The 14,937-nt window shown below is 34.8% G+C and overlaps 1 protein-coding gene across 4 annotated transcripts in view; it reads right to left on the reverse strand.

Annotated features, from left to right (window-relative positions):
• Positions 1-733: 733 nt before the first annotated feature.
• Positions 734-14,937, reverse strand: part of LOC121383065 (uncharacterized protein ZK1073.1-like) — a 95,560-nt gene continuing 81,356 nt past the window's right edge. For all 4 annotated transcript variants that reach the window (XM_041512833.1, XM_041512832.1, XM_041512831.1 and 1 more), the window contains 3 exons: positions 14,747-14,891; positions 14,194-14,245; positions 734-6,770 (listed from right to left, as the gene is read on the reverse strand). In XM_041512833.1, coding sequence (XP_041368767.1) covers positions 6,553-6,770; positions 14,194-14,245; positions 14,747-14,891 — 415 coding nt within the window. In that variant the 3' untranslated portion in view covers positions 734-6,552. The remainder of the gene's footprint in view (positions 6,771-14,193; positions 14,246-14,746; positions 14,892-14,937) is intronic.

Below are 14,937 nucleotides of genomic sequence, written 5' to 3' on the forward strand. Positions count from 1 at the left end.
ACCAAAATATCTCGGTAATCAAGTTCATGCAACTTCTGCTAGTTGAGAATCACATTGTAAACACACAAATACTACAAAAATCCAGTAAACGTTCTAGAGAGCTGGACATATCTAACACCTACCAACAAAGACATACCAAGTATTAAAAAAAAAAAAAAAAGTAACACACAACACACAGAAACTCTTCTAGGTGACAAAATACAGATCAAACACAGAGAATGGGGTGTGGGAAGTGGAACGGTGAAGAACACAAAATCATTGAAACACTCAACCTCAACTCATAAGGAACAAAATGTCACACACTGGATTACAAACTACCAAACCAACTTCTACGGAGTAATAAAAGAAAAGTATTAAGGTAACCAAACAAACTAAATAACACCCTGAATGATTTCCTGTTGTATCAATAACTGAACCCAAAACTGTCCAAAACCAGATAACAAGTTACCGTTTGAACAGTTTATGGTTGTTGTTTTTTTTTTGTTTTTTTTTGCAATATACTACTGAATCTCCAGACTTGGATGTCATTGTAATTTTAGAAGTAAAAATATGCTGTCAAAATGGAGGTGCTCACAAAATGACCATGGATCATATGTCAACATGTGTTTACATACATATGCAGCGGTCTTTAGAACTGTATCTTTAACTGAAAAAAAAACAACCCAAACAAATAAGCAATCCCCATATGCTTGAAAAGTATTTCATTATCATTTCATAAATAATTAAGACCAAATTGCTATTTTATAACTTGTTTATTTCCAAACAAAATTTATACATCATTTTATGAGGTTGGCTAGTTATAATATTGGATGAACATTTGGTTATATACTTGATTAACTATAATTGTAACTATGCTGCAGTTTTAAAGTAGCATTATCAAAGTTGAAAAATACTGTTTTGCTAATCAAACAGCTCTGGAATGTCATTATTAAAATCTGCCAATGGATGGGTTGATTATAATAATCCCAAGTAAAATTACATTTTTCAATCCCAATTTCACATACATGTACCATTACAAGAGACATCCTGAATTATTTTTTTATATATTTTTTTTCTCATTCTCCAATTGTTTGTTCAGTCCCAATCAGTGCCCCACGACTGGTATATCAAAGACTATGGTATATGCTGTCCTGTCTGAGAATTTGTGCATATAAAAGATCTCTTGCTGCTAATGGAAAAAATGTAGCAGGTATCCTTTGAAGTCTATCAAGTCTAAAAATTACCAAATGTTTGATACCCAACCACCATAAGTCAAAGTGCTCTAGTGGTGTCTAAAAACAAACTTAACTTTTAATTTCTGTTTTTTTTTTGTTGTTTTTTTAAGATACCCCCCCCCCAACAAACCCCCCCACCTTTCACTCCCCCCAAAGGAAAAGAAAACAAAGATAGACAAAAATAAATCAGATATGTCATAAATAACACATCTCTGATAATGCTACTTTATTAAATGAATACTGAAATAAAAGACTAGAACTTAATCTTTAATAACACACTCACTACAAATGAATAAAAGCAATAAAAAAAAAAAATGTCAATACAAAAATGAACAACAATTACTGCCATGGCAAAACAAAAATATACTTGTAAAAAGATAACAAAAGGGGAAAAACTGTTATCGAAAAATAGCCAAAGCACTAATACACACAACCTATATATATAGCATGATTCCTTCTCAGTAAAATAGTAAAACCCTTATACCAAATGATACATTTAACAAGAAGAAGAACAAGAAAAATCATAAAAATTAATTAAAATCAATACTCAATAAAAACACTAGTTGTTTTTACAGGCATTAAAATGGTTTTTCAAATACATATAACATACATATAAAGCGGCATATTTGACTCAAGCCAATATTGATGCATTTGTACTAAAGAAAAAATCAACTATATTGTAGTGGTACAAATATTCATGTACCAGATACTGAGATGGACCCACTAGTCTATATTAATAGAAATTTGCTAAATTTTGTTCAAACATATACAGCCTAATTAAATTTTCCTTAAGCAAACAAAGTGCTATGAAATAAAGCTTTGATATGCATGCCAATTGACAATTTTATTTTGAAATATATTTGGCAGTTTAAACCCTGATGTACTATATACATATTATGTCCAGAATATAAATTTTTATTCACGCAGATAACAGATATCACTATGGATGAATAGCTGCCTACATGAATAATACATGTATCGTAATTAAAACAAAAATTAACCTCAAACTAAATTCTCGAGTTGTTTTGAGTAACAATGTTCCAAGTTTACTGTTTGAATATTTTTTAATGGAATCCATTTATGATAGTAAAAACAAAATGGACATACTGGAAATAAAGACTTATAGCTACTTGTATTTGAAATGGCAGTAATGCATTAACATGGAATGAAGTCGAATATGCAGTCTTGATATCACAATATCATCCGAATATTTTAATGGTGTACAAGTCGACTACAAAACATGTAAAGAAAGTGGCCAGTTGGAGCTATAAAATTACCATGTCCTAGGTATTGATAATCCTAAACTGGATAATTTTAAAGAGTGTGTTTACTGGTTTAAACTGAAGACTGTTACCTAACTACTGCCACTTGAAATTAGCATTTAAACAGGTGAAAATTTAATCAAGTTAAAATATTTAACTGTGAATACATCTTATGAATTCAGGGCTTGAAATTAAGAATTTATCACCTATTGCAAAATGCTCAAATAGAACAATTTTGAGTCTGCCCGTGCCAATTTTAACACAGTAACTTTTGCAACAAATATAAAACCTAAAAAGTTGCTCTTCAATTGACAGCAATAATGTTTATCCAATGGCAAAAAAACCAGCCATTGGTAAATTCACTGATCTACGGCACTTCATATTGCAATTACGGTAACTGCCATTTGTGATGTCGTTAAGTTCGAGCCCTGCGAATTAAAATGTGTTAAAGCCATGACAGTTTGGTTAACGTCCAATAACAGCTGATGATATTACAGACAAGTCAGTGGTAACTAAACAACAAGTCTTAAATGACTGTAACTTCATTATCAAAGCATTTCCTAATATTGAAACTCCAACCTGAAACTGGGGCCAGAACTAGTAATAAGATGCTAATCAAACAAAACTCCAGGTCAGCTGGGAATCAAAATCTAAGAAAAGCTGCAACGAAAACCTACTTAAGTACACACATGTAGTCCCGTGCTGAAATTTAATTCATAACAAATCCTAGTATTAAAAACAGTAAAATACTTGAGGGTTCCCCATTTCATGTACAATCCCACGTGTGACTAAGATGTGAAAAATGAATTTAAAACAAACTTTAATAACAGTAACAATTACATTATTAACTATTAAAACATGGTAACAAAATGAATTAGATGCATAAAAAAACTATTAAAAAATAAAAAATTGGGCAATGTGCAGTTTGAGTATATATGCAAGTATAAGTAAACAAAGCTTAAAATAGCAATATCAATGGAATTAAAATATACTGTCTAGTATACACTTGTGAATCAAGGTCAACTCAGTGGTGACAGCAAGTGTTCAGGATTGTTAAATGTACTTTCCCCATTAGGAGCATCAGTTAGAATTAAAGTCATTTCTTGAAAATTAACCACATCATTACCAACAGTACAATGTGATGATAGTATTTTGAGTATGATAGAATTTGTTTGTACTAGAGAAACATCACACTAACTATACTCAAGCTGTAATTATTAAAATTATGTAGAACGTTTCTGTAAATATTAAGTAGTTCTATGATAGTATATGGTAAATGTCAATCACAAATAGGAAATACTGTAATGTGTTTAAAAAATTAATAATAATAAACTAGAATTTACATGTGGTATGTGGTTTCTCCACTTTTGGTTACATGAAAATACTGATTTAAGTAATACAGAATTTGTGACTACGTTCAGTTTTGGTAAACATATGCTTTATATGCTTCAAAGTTATTGTTAAAATAAGAATTTTTTTCAAAATATAACAAAATATTATGCAATATTCTGACAACCAGAGGTACCGTGAGCAAAAATAAATGTTTAAAAGTTAATTATAGATAAGTAAATGTATTTATATAAACAGATTTTATCGCAGAAATTAAATAATCAGGAGTTTTAGTCGTATTCAAGGTCAAAACACACAACACTCAATAGAATCCTTACCTTTACCAGTTTACAAATTATTCAAAATATATAAACACGTGTAATGAAACATACTAAAAAAACACACAAAAAACTATCTACTGTCGAGTTTATCTATCTATTATTTTGTACTGAACATGAGTACAAGACATTCAACAAAAAATAGGGTCCACATATGTATTAAAATTAATTAGTACTAGACTTGTATTGAAAATGGATTGTAAGAGAAATTCTTAACAATAAAATTGAGCAAAATTACTGGGGGGTTTTAAAAACTAAATTCTTGACCCAGAAGAATATAAAAATAGTTTTTCAGGTATCAACAATGATTTTGAATCTAAAGTAGCCTGCCCTTGGTACTGAACTGGAAAACCACATTCTGCTACAGAACCATGTGCAATATATAAAACTAAAGTAACTCATTACATTATAGCTTCAAATACAATGAGTAATTTAATTTTATAATATCTGTGATTAGCTTTTGTAACTGAGAAACAGACCACTGAACAGAGATATAATTATGGCAACCCATTTAGAGATCTGAACACTTAGATAATACTTATCCATAATCACATACATGAATACTGTGATAAACAACAAATGTAGAGAAAAAGAACATATTGCTAATACATGGCATCTGTCTTGGCACATTTGCCAGAGAAAAATAGACATTTAAGTTGAAAATGCCTGGGTTCTAGTGAACAAACTGATGGTCATTGTAAAACAATGAAATAAAATAAAATAAAATAAAAATGTATCAGTGTTTGTATAGTTATAAATACAAGTATTAAAGATTGTCATTTTAACAATCAAAAGTTGGAGCCAACATAATATTATTGCTTTATTCTCATAAAAATATATTCTAGTATTCTGAGTTAATATTGCTTAAATTTGTTAAAATGGGACAGAAAGCCCTATTTCAGGTTCAAGATGATACATAACAGTTTTTGAATCTGCACTTGCTGAATGGTAGACACATGTACATGTCAAAATGAAGTCCTTAGATAATAAAAACAGTATGATAGGTGTCATAACAATACAAATGAATCGGGGTTCAACCACTGCTCTTTTTTATTAATATTACTGTGCATTAAAAATGTCACAAATCAGATAAAAAATAGTACTGAGTACTTTCCATGAAAACAAAACAAAATAAAAATCAGTTCCTTGTAACATCGTTTCTTTCAGTCTGTTTATAAACTAAACATTCGTGAACCTTTGGATATATTCAGAATTTGCCAATTCATTGAACAAGTAAAGATTTTGAGCACTTTCAATATTTTCATTAAAATATCTGAGCTTCATGGATTTTGCAGTCCTTCAAAAACAGACTTGTGTACGATGAGCACTTCTATGCATAATAACAATCAAAAAACTGTTTGAATAACATCTAAAATGTGTACAAATATGTTTCTCTACTTACTAGTAAATGTTTTTAACAAAAGAAAATTCATGGTTTTGCAGGAGAACAAAGGCCATGGATATAAATAGACCAAAATGGAATCAATGGGTGCAAGATTTTAAAAATATTCTTAAACTAGGTTTTTTTTTAAACAATATTTATTTTAAAATAACATTTGTATTAATATATTTTAACTAGTTGTATTGTGGAATTCTAAATTTTTGTTTCACCTTTTATAATTCAATATTTAATGGTTAAAGTGAAGTCTGGGACACATAAAATAAAAGGATTTTCAAGGTCTAGGTACAAACCCATGCGTTTTTCAATGTGTTTTCAGGTCTTGGTTAATAAAAATTGATTCTTCACTTCATGCAAAAACAAATAATTGTTTTATTTTCCAATCAGATTGTGTTTTTTAAATCTTGTCTTTGTTTTTTTCCCCTTAGAACCAGTGATTTTGGGCTATGTACAACAAAACAAAATTTGAGATGGACACATAATTATGAAGATATTAATTGAATGTAAAGATAGATTAATTTACCAGCAGCCTCAATGACATTTAAAAAGAAACATTTTTAATTTATTATTATTATTAATATGGACTGTTATGACAATAATATGAAAAAGAACAATCAGCAAATTTTACTGGACAGTTCATATGTCAAACACATCTGTATAGAGTACGAAAACCCCCCAACCTAAACAGAATAAACTCTATATCATGAAAACAATACCAATAAATAGTACAGCAAAATATATAACCTTGTTTGCTAACAATGTAGCAACCAATTATCAAAAGAAAGAATGCATAGCATTTGGAAAAAAACAGTTCTTATTGGGTGGGTCTAACCATACATGTATGTTACTCTGCTAAAGGACATTTTCTCCATTGACAAAAAGTACACTCTAAATCATACGTCAGTATGACCTGGTGCAGACCTATACAATTTACAGTAAGGCAGATATTTGACAACTTTAAAAAATCCTAGCATATCCTGCCTCTAACCGGCGACTGACTGGCAGTACGTTTAACTCTTGGGTGGGCTTGACGCCACTGGGGAGTCCTCCATGGGAGCACTAGTGCTTATGGCGACGGGGGAGGTACTGTACTTGGGGGGGCTCTTGGAATAAATGCGAGTAGGCTGGTCGGCCTCCTCCATTGACATGCTGCGGGTTCGCCCAGGAGGAGTGCCGCACTCACCGATAGAAGCCGATCTCTGCACACGTGGCATCGGAACACCTCCAACTGAAAAATCAAAATCAAAATGTTGTTTTTATTAGATATCTGAAATTTTGATTTTTAATTTACTGGGCATAAAAAGCAAGCAATGTGAGATTACTGCTAAAGCAATGCATGTCCCCTACCAGGCCCAACAAATTCCGTATCTCCTAAGTCCAAGGGCCATAACTCTGTGGAAAACTGGGTCAATTGCCATGAAAGTTAAACTTGATCTGCACATGATAAAGCTATACACAAAACTTCAGCTCAATATCTCAAAGCATTTTGAAAAAACCCATCTAGAAAATTAAATGTGAGTCAGATGGAAGGACAGACAGATAGACATACAGAAGGATGGAGATGAAACCTATAGTCCCCTCCAGTTGGACCGGTAGGGGACTAGAAATAATTGCAAAAATAAATCTATATTTAAAAGACAAAATGGTGAAAACATATTTTATTTAATTTCAAAATTTAATTGTTTTGTAGGTTTATTTGGCCACATCTTGTTGGCCACCATGTAAGACTTTCCATTTGATGAGAATACAACAACTACAACTCTAGAGCACTAATGAGAATTTCCATAATGATTAAAACATTCAGTAGTGCCAGCAAACATGCTGGTACTCATTTTCCACTGCATGCTATGGCTGTCAGCAAATTATGCAGGCATCGAAATAAACAAAGTGCCTTTTAGGGTGTATATACTACCAAATCAAATCCCATAGACGACAATAGTAATATATGTGGCTAAAACTCCTACCTGCAACAATCAATCGACATAAACGCCACAGATATAAATACTACCACCCCTCACCCTTAAAGTGAATCAGAAAAAACTGGGGGTCAAGCTGCTCATTCCTGAGATAACAGGTAGCACCTATGACTACCCTAGTTCCGCACAAAATCTGAGTACTTTTTTTTACAGGTACCCCATACATGTTCCAAACACAAGCCTACTTAACACAGTATGTGGTACTAGATGAAATAAAACTGCATACATTTTTAGCTCAGATGAAACACTTTTATATTTACACACTTTTACACTATTATAAAGCAAATATAAGCAAAATATCTTCCACCCCCCCCCCCCCCCCCCCCCCACTTCCTATGCCAGTGCATACAAGGACAGCTTAAAATGCACATATACACAAGTTTGTATACACAACAAGCACAAAAATACATGTTTTGGTTGCTTAATGCCAAAGCAATGTCAACCAGACATTTTATCATTCTAATAAAATGGACACAAACTGCGTATCTAACCACTGAGGTAGCTATAAGCATCATAACATCATGTACCTTTCAACACTTATCTTGTATCATAGCAACACTTAGAGAAGAAACCTAATATACATCATTGTTGAATCACTTCAGACTTTACTTCTTTAGAAACTGGTTTTATAGTGATACCAAGTAAACTGGGTTATTTGTGATCAAAATGAGAGAAACTTTAGGTGGAAGACCATAGCCATTTGATAAGCTTCTATAGTGTTCAAACCAGTCCATCAGATCACTTAAGGTCAGGTTATGTATAATACTGTAAAGTAACAGTTCATTTGGAGAAAAAATGTTGTTCTCCTCAGTGAAGTGTCAACAATGTCTTCATGTTTTAGACACTCATTCTCATATAGGCCTACAGACTGAACTGATGGACAACATCTGACTTAATTAAAGAATATTATCAGTAATGCACATGCTTACTTCTTCTGCTTCAATCAACATTATTACACATGAATAGCTTTTCTACTAATGAGCATGGCCATATTGCATCCCTGGTTTCTCTTGTCTTCATGCTTTACATGAAGCACACTCAATGTTTGTAAGGGGCAGGACGTAGCCCAGTGGTAAAGCACTCGCTCTATGTGCGGTCGGTCTGGGATCGATCCCCGTCGGTGGGCCCATTGGGCGATTTCTTGTTCCAGCCAGTGCACCACAATAGGTACATATATCAAAGGCTGTGCTATGTACTACCCTGTCTGTGGGATGGTGCATATAAAGAACCCTTGCTGCTAATCGAAAAGAGTAGCCCATGAAGTGGCAACAGAGGGTTTCCTCTCAATATTCGTGTGGTCCTTAACCATATGTCTGAGGCCATATAACTGTAAATAAAATGTGTTGAGAGGCACTTGTTCAAATGGAAAAGACTCAAATGAAATGCCTTTTGAGCAAGACATTACTCTTATCAAATACCGGAATGACATTACTGACATAAAAAAAAAAATCAATATAGTTTCGTCAAGAGATATTATAAGTAGACCTACAGTCATCCCAGTCTTATAGTACTACTCGACTTTCAGTGAGGATATTTGAAAAACCATATGTCAAGTAAAGCACCATATTTAATGTGTTTATTTGTAGCCATGCATTAATATTATGATGTACAGAACATCAAAACAACACAGTCTCATTGATCTCATGTTGCACAAATTTAAGATGTGCACACAAATTGTTGATCATGACATATATTTGGTATCTCCCTATTGAAAAATTAGTAGTGCATTAAATTTTTTTTAAATCCTGATCTCACCAGGACTACATGTAGATGTGTTGGTCTAATTGTCAATTGGAACATGTTCTACAACTGTACACATTCCTCTCTGTGATATTGCGGCTACTTTTAGAACTTGACACACTGATCTTTCTCACTCTGAGGAATTGCTCTTATAAATATCAACACACTGCGCTGTCTGGCTCTGGTGTTTTCTTGTGATTCATTAATTTACACTTATTTTTGTGCGAGAGAGAGAGAGAAAGAGAGAGAGAGAGAGAGAGAGAGAGAGAGAGAGAGAGAGAGAGAGAGAGAGAGAGAGAGAGAGAGAGAGAGAGAGAGAGAGAGAGAGAGAGAGACAGACAGACAGACAGACAGACAAAGAGAGAGAGACAGAGGGAGATGGAGACAGAGACAGAGGGAAACAGAGACAGAGACAGAGAGACTGACAGAGAGAGAGTAGTTGAGTCATTGAACATGTTCTGAGTGGGAGCCATGGATGGGATGGGAACTCTATTTACGTGCCCATATCCACAGAGGTTCAGGCATGCCCACCCTGGGCTTAACCTCTGACTTCGCCAGTGACCAATTCCGGGGCAGGATGTGGGAGCCATGCAGTACCGGGATGTGAACCCAGCCTTAAGTCTGATATCTTAACCACAACAGCACTGTATTGTTATGAAAACCACTCTGTCTAGCTGTCACCAGAGCTACTTGCACTTGTAGATTGATCAGACACATTGGTAATCTTGGTACCAGAAGTGGGACTTGTCTTTCACTGAAGTGCAGTCAGAGCTTTACATCTCACTAATTTGGACACAACAGGTTTTCTGTCTGTTCTGAATACAGGGAGGTCTTTTTATAGAACAATAATGTTATTAACAACTGCTGTAGAGTTATATACATGTACATGTACGTACAGAAATACATTTGAAATTATTTTAATCTAATTCAGGTAGTGGTTTTGAGGTGAAAGTCAAGTCAAGTTAATAGAGGGGGCCTAAAACCTGTTGTAGTTTTTGAAAATAGAATTTACAGGTCCTTGACAGGTTGATGGGATAAGTTTGCATATATTTTTATATTCTAGCCGAAATCTATATTGTCTGACCAAAAGTAAGCCCCCCTCCCCACCTCCAGACCCCTGCCTGAATCGACATCTAAATGTTTTTGAGCTCAGCATGTTTGTACTTAATTGAGCATGCTTATTTTGGGTATACTTTTTGGGGGCACAGCTTGTGTTTATCACGTTAACTTTGGTGCAATCTAAAGCCCTGGCAGTCCACTGCTCAGGCAAATCTGCAACACACGTACTGTACTGATAGCCACCTGGAAGCAGCATGCTTCAACCTGTTGTGTGCTTGAGTCTTATATACAGAGTGATAATCTTTTAGGTCTTATGAATATTTAGCACTCTGGTTCAAGTAATACAAAATGTCAATAACAGTGTAGATTCTTAACAGACACTTGTACAAATACACAAAGAAGCCTTTTCTGGTTGTTTATAATGAATAAAAGAAAAACACTGTTGTGTCAACCAGTCATGATACTTGCATTACCACACCATCAAAACGCCAAACAATTTTACCACGCAATACATCTCTTGAAAGTTAAGATAAAATATGTTTTCACTTCTCAGCCTTTGCATGTTATAATGTAAAGTATGATTCATGGACCAATATGCACCTTTAGCAATATATATATATATATATATATATATATATATATATATATATATATATATATATATATATATATATATATATATATATATATATATCTATATATGTATATATATATATATATATACATAATTCAAAATAAATAAATAAATAAAGTAAATATAAATATATATATACTGTAGATCCTGAAATTAACACGTCCCTAAATTAATGTGAGTGATGGTCAGCAGACTAAAATGCGATATGAAATTAATGCGAGTAGCCTCCCTATGTAATATTACTAAGTACTTTACTAATAACACACATCTGTGTACTTTTCGTTTAAATCTGAGTTACAGGTGTCTTCAATGAGATCAACTCACTAACAGGTCCGTGTACAGGTCAATTAACCTGTTTAGTCCCTAGTGTTTTTGGTGAGATCAAGTCAAAACATATTTTTACAGCAATGATTTACCTAATGTGTATAGTTACCTAAATCTGAATAAACATTAGCATACATGTACCATTACAACTATATCTTCCTAAGATATGCCGACAAAGTTGCAGCGAACTTAATTGAACAGTAAAAACAAAGAAATGGTTGACCTCAGGATCAGCTTGCTAAAACCTATTTACACGCGATGAATCGTGTCAGTTTTTGCTGGACTATTAGACAATTAGACACGATGAAATGTGCTCCACTTATTTTAAATATATGTATTATAATTTTAATCTTTGCTTGTTTTAATAGCATGTGACACATAGCTTGCTGACTATTGCTGGACAAAACATAAAAATAAATGTGTAATATTATTAATGTGAATAACACAATCTTGCATTTTTCACATTAATATTATGATTGCATTATTTCAGGATCTATAGTATACACACACACACACGCACGCACGCACGCACAAATGCACACACACAGAGACAGACAGACAGACAACACACACACACACACACACACAGTCTCAGTGTTTCTGCCAGAAAGCCAGAAAGAAATGTTTGGGTATGGCACTATGGAAATGAATGAAACCAGTCAACAAAGGGTATGGGGGCCTCCCCTAGAAAGAAAATGGATTAATTTTAGGGTTAGAGTTCAGAAAATCATACAATAATGATAAAGAGTAATTAATTTTGTCAAAAGGTTCACATAAAAAAATTAAATCTGCAAAAAATGTGGGTATATGGTGCCATTACCATTTTATCCTCTGGCAGAGCCCTGAATTATCTCTATATATATGTATATATATATCTCTGTGTGTGTGTGTGTGTGTATATATACTCTTCAAAAAAAGAAACGCAAAAGGGTACAAATGGGTTATAACTCCGATTTTATGTTTCCTACTGGTTCATGCTTTGTGAATATAAGGTCATTGCATGTCCCAAACACATTCCCACGGTTACATTCGATAAAACGCAGCTACTGTACAATAAAGTTCCAAAATGTGAATATTCGCAAAAACGCAGCCACGTGCAAACCATGTCACCACTGCACGTGCGTTGTCTGCACGTGCAACATGAACACCGACAGTATAAAAGTGCAGGGTGTTCGCTTGCCTGGCCTCTGTATCTGGCCAACAGTTGACAATCCAGGACATGCCACGTCTCAGTGAACCGCAGAGAAACAATGCCATCGGCCGACTAGATGCAGGCGAATCCAGAACGGCCGTTGCCAGGGCATTCCATGTGTCCCCAAGCACCATCTCCAGACTGTGGGACCGTTACCAGCAACATGGATCAACACGTGACCTCCCTAGATCCGGTCGACCACGGGTCACTACCCCCGGGCAGGACCGCTACATCCGGGTACGCCACCTTCGGGAACGATTGACTACTGCCACCTCCACAGCCGCAGCAATACCAGGTTTGCGCAGGATATCCGACCAGACCGTACGGAACCGCCTACGTGAGGTAGGAATTCGTGCCAGACGTCCAGTTCGAGGTGTCATCTTAACACCACAACACCGTCGACTCCGACTGCAGTGGTGCCAGATTCATCGACAATGGCCTCAACTGCGATGGAGACAGGTGTGGTTCAGTGACGAGTCCCGATTTCTGCTCCGACGTCATGTTGGAAGATGTCGCGTGTATAGGCGTCGTGGTGAACGTTATGCGGCAAACTGCATGCAGGAAGTGGACAGATTCGGCGGGGGTAGTGTCATGGTGTGGGCAGCCATCTCACACACTGGCAGAACTGACCTGGTCCACGTGCAGGGCAACCTGAATGCACAGGGCTACATTGACCAGATCCTCCGGCCACACATCGTTCCAGTTATGGCCAACGCCAACGCAGTGTTCCAACATGACAACGCCAGGCCTCACACAGCACGTCTCACAACGGCTTTCCTACAGAACAACAACATTAATGTCCTTCCTTGGCCATCGATATCACCGGATTTGAACCCAATTGAGCATCTATGGGACGAGTTGGACCGACGCCTCCGACAGCGACAACCACAGCCCCAGACCCTGCCCGAGCTGGCAGCAGCCTTGCAGGCTGAGTGGGCCACCATCCCCCGGGACGTCATCCGTACTCTGGTTGCTTCAATGGGCAGGCGGTGCCAGGCAGTTGTCAACACACGCGGAGGCCACACCCAGTATTGACTCCAGATGACCTTGACCTTGGTGGTGTGTCCTATCACTTACTCACAATGGACTAGAGTGAATTGTGAACAATCCTGCAACATTTGGTAATTATCGGACTCACCATTCAATAATTAAATCAATTCTCCAAATGTTACGACAATGTGGTTTTGCGTTTCTTCTTTTGAAGAGTATATATATATATATATATATATATTAATGATGTATTAGATTTAGAGAAAAACAACAGTATTAGTCTTTCCAATATTACTATTAACAACTTGTATATATTTTTCTTCTGTAAATACAAAGTATACACAACATTCTTTCTTAAAATTTGAAAATGTAAAACTATTAAAATACAGTTTCCCATCTGTTCCCACTGGTCACATGATGCAGTCTAAAATGTTTTCACTTCTTGTAAAATGCATATTAAATGTTAAATCAGCTGTAAAAATTAATAGCCAAAAATTTTTCACTGCCCATAACACACATTGTACCACTTTAGTTACAGAAAAAAAAAAAAATTGCAAAAGCAAATTCAAAAACCATAACTGACAGACATATGATAATTGATTTTTTTTTTTTAACTTATCAGAGCAACTGTTTAACACATTTATACATGTATAATTAACAATAACCCATTATATAAAAAACTATTAAAATAACACCAAAAAACAACAAATGACACACAGCTAACAAATATACATACCTAGTCCAAGACCTTGTAAGAAGAACAAGAAGGTCTCTGCAAATCGGTCAGGCTGAAACAGATGTGAAGAAACTCAACACCACAAAATATATAGTCACTATCACAACACTGATTACATTTACTTTTTTACTACACACAGCATATTTCATGGGCTTACACATGTATTTCATGAAAATGCCACACATTTTAAGTTTATGTATTATTACTTCCCTTTTGTCTGAATTCTTTTGCCTTTTTGACACATATACTGCAGTGAAGTACAGTTGTTCTTTAAACCTGTATTCTGTGGGTTTTGTTTGGGTTTTTTAATCTCAAATACATACTGTTGCTTTATACAGACAAAACATTCAGAAAGAAAATGTTAGGTTTAAATACTACTTTTAAAGACATTTTGGCAAACATTTAATGTAAAAAATAAATTTTTAGAAATTTAAAAAAAAAAAAAAAAAAAGGAGAGGAAACCCAACAAATTCTATTCCAAAATGTCTCCCATTAAAAAGTTTTTACTTCAAGATGCATTTCAATAATTAACATTCAACACGAAAAGAAATACCTTTTCTTCCAGTACATTAGCAACCCCATCAACTTCCAGGAAGTCGACAAGTTTTTTGTCAATATTCTTTCTCATGGTATCAAAGAGGGCATGGACAGATTTGTTGAAGGATGCTTTAGTTCCAGTAACCATCAAGACTTGACATCTGTGACAATCAACGTATCTTGTTAATCTCAGACTACTTAAAGCAA

Source organism: Gigantopelta aegis, chromosome 10 (assembly GCF_016097555.1).
Source record: "Gigantopelta aegis isolate Gae_Host chromosome 10, Gae_host_genome, whole genome shotgun sequence".
Taxonomy (NCBI): domain Eukaryota; kingdom Metazoa; phylum Mollusca; class Gastropoda; order Neomphalida; family Peltospiridae; genus Gigantopelta; species Gigantopelta aegis.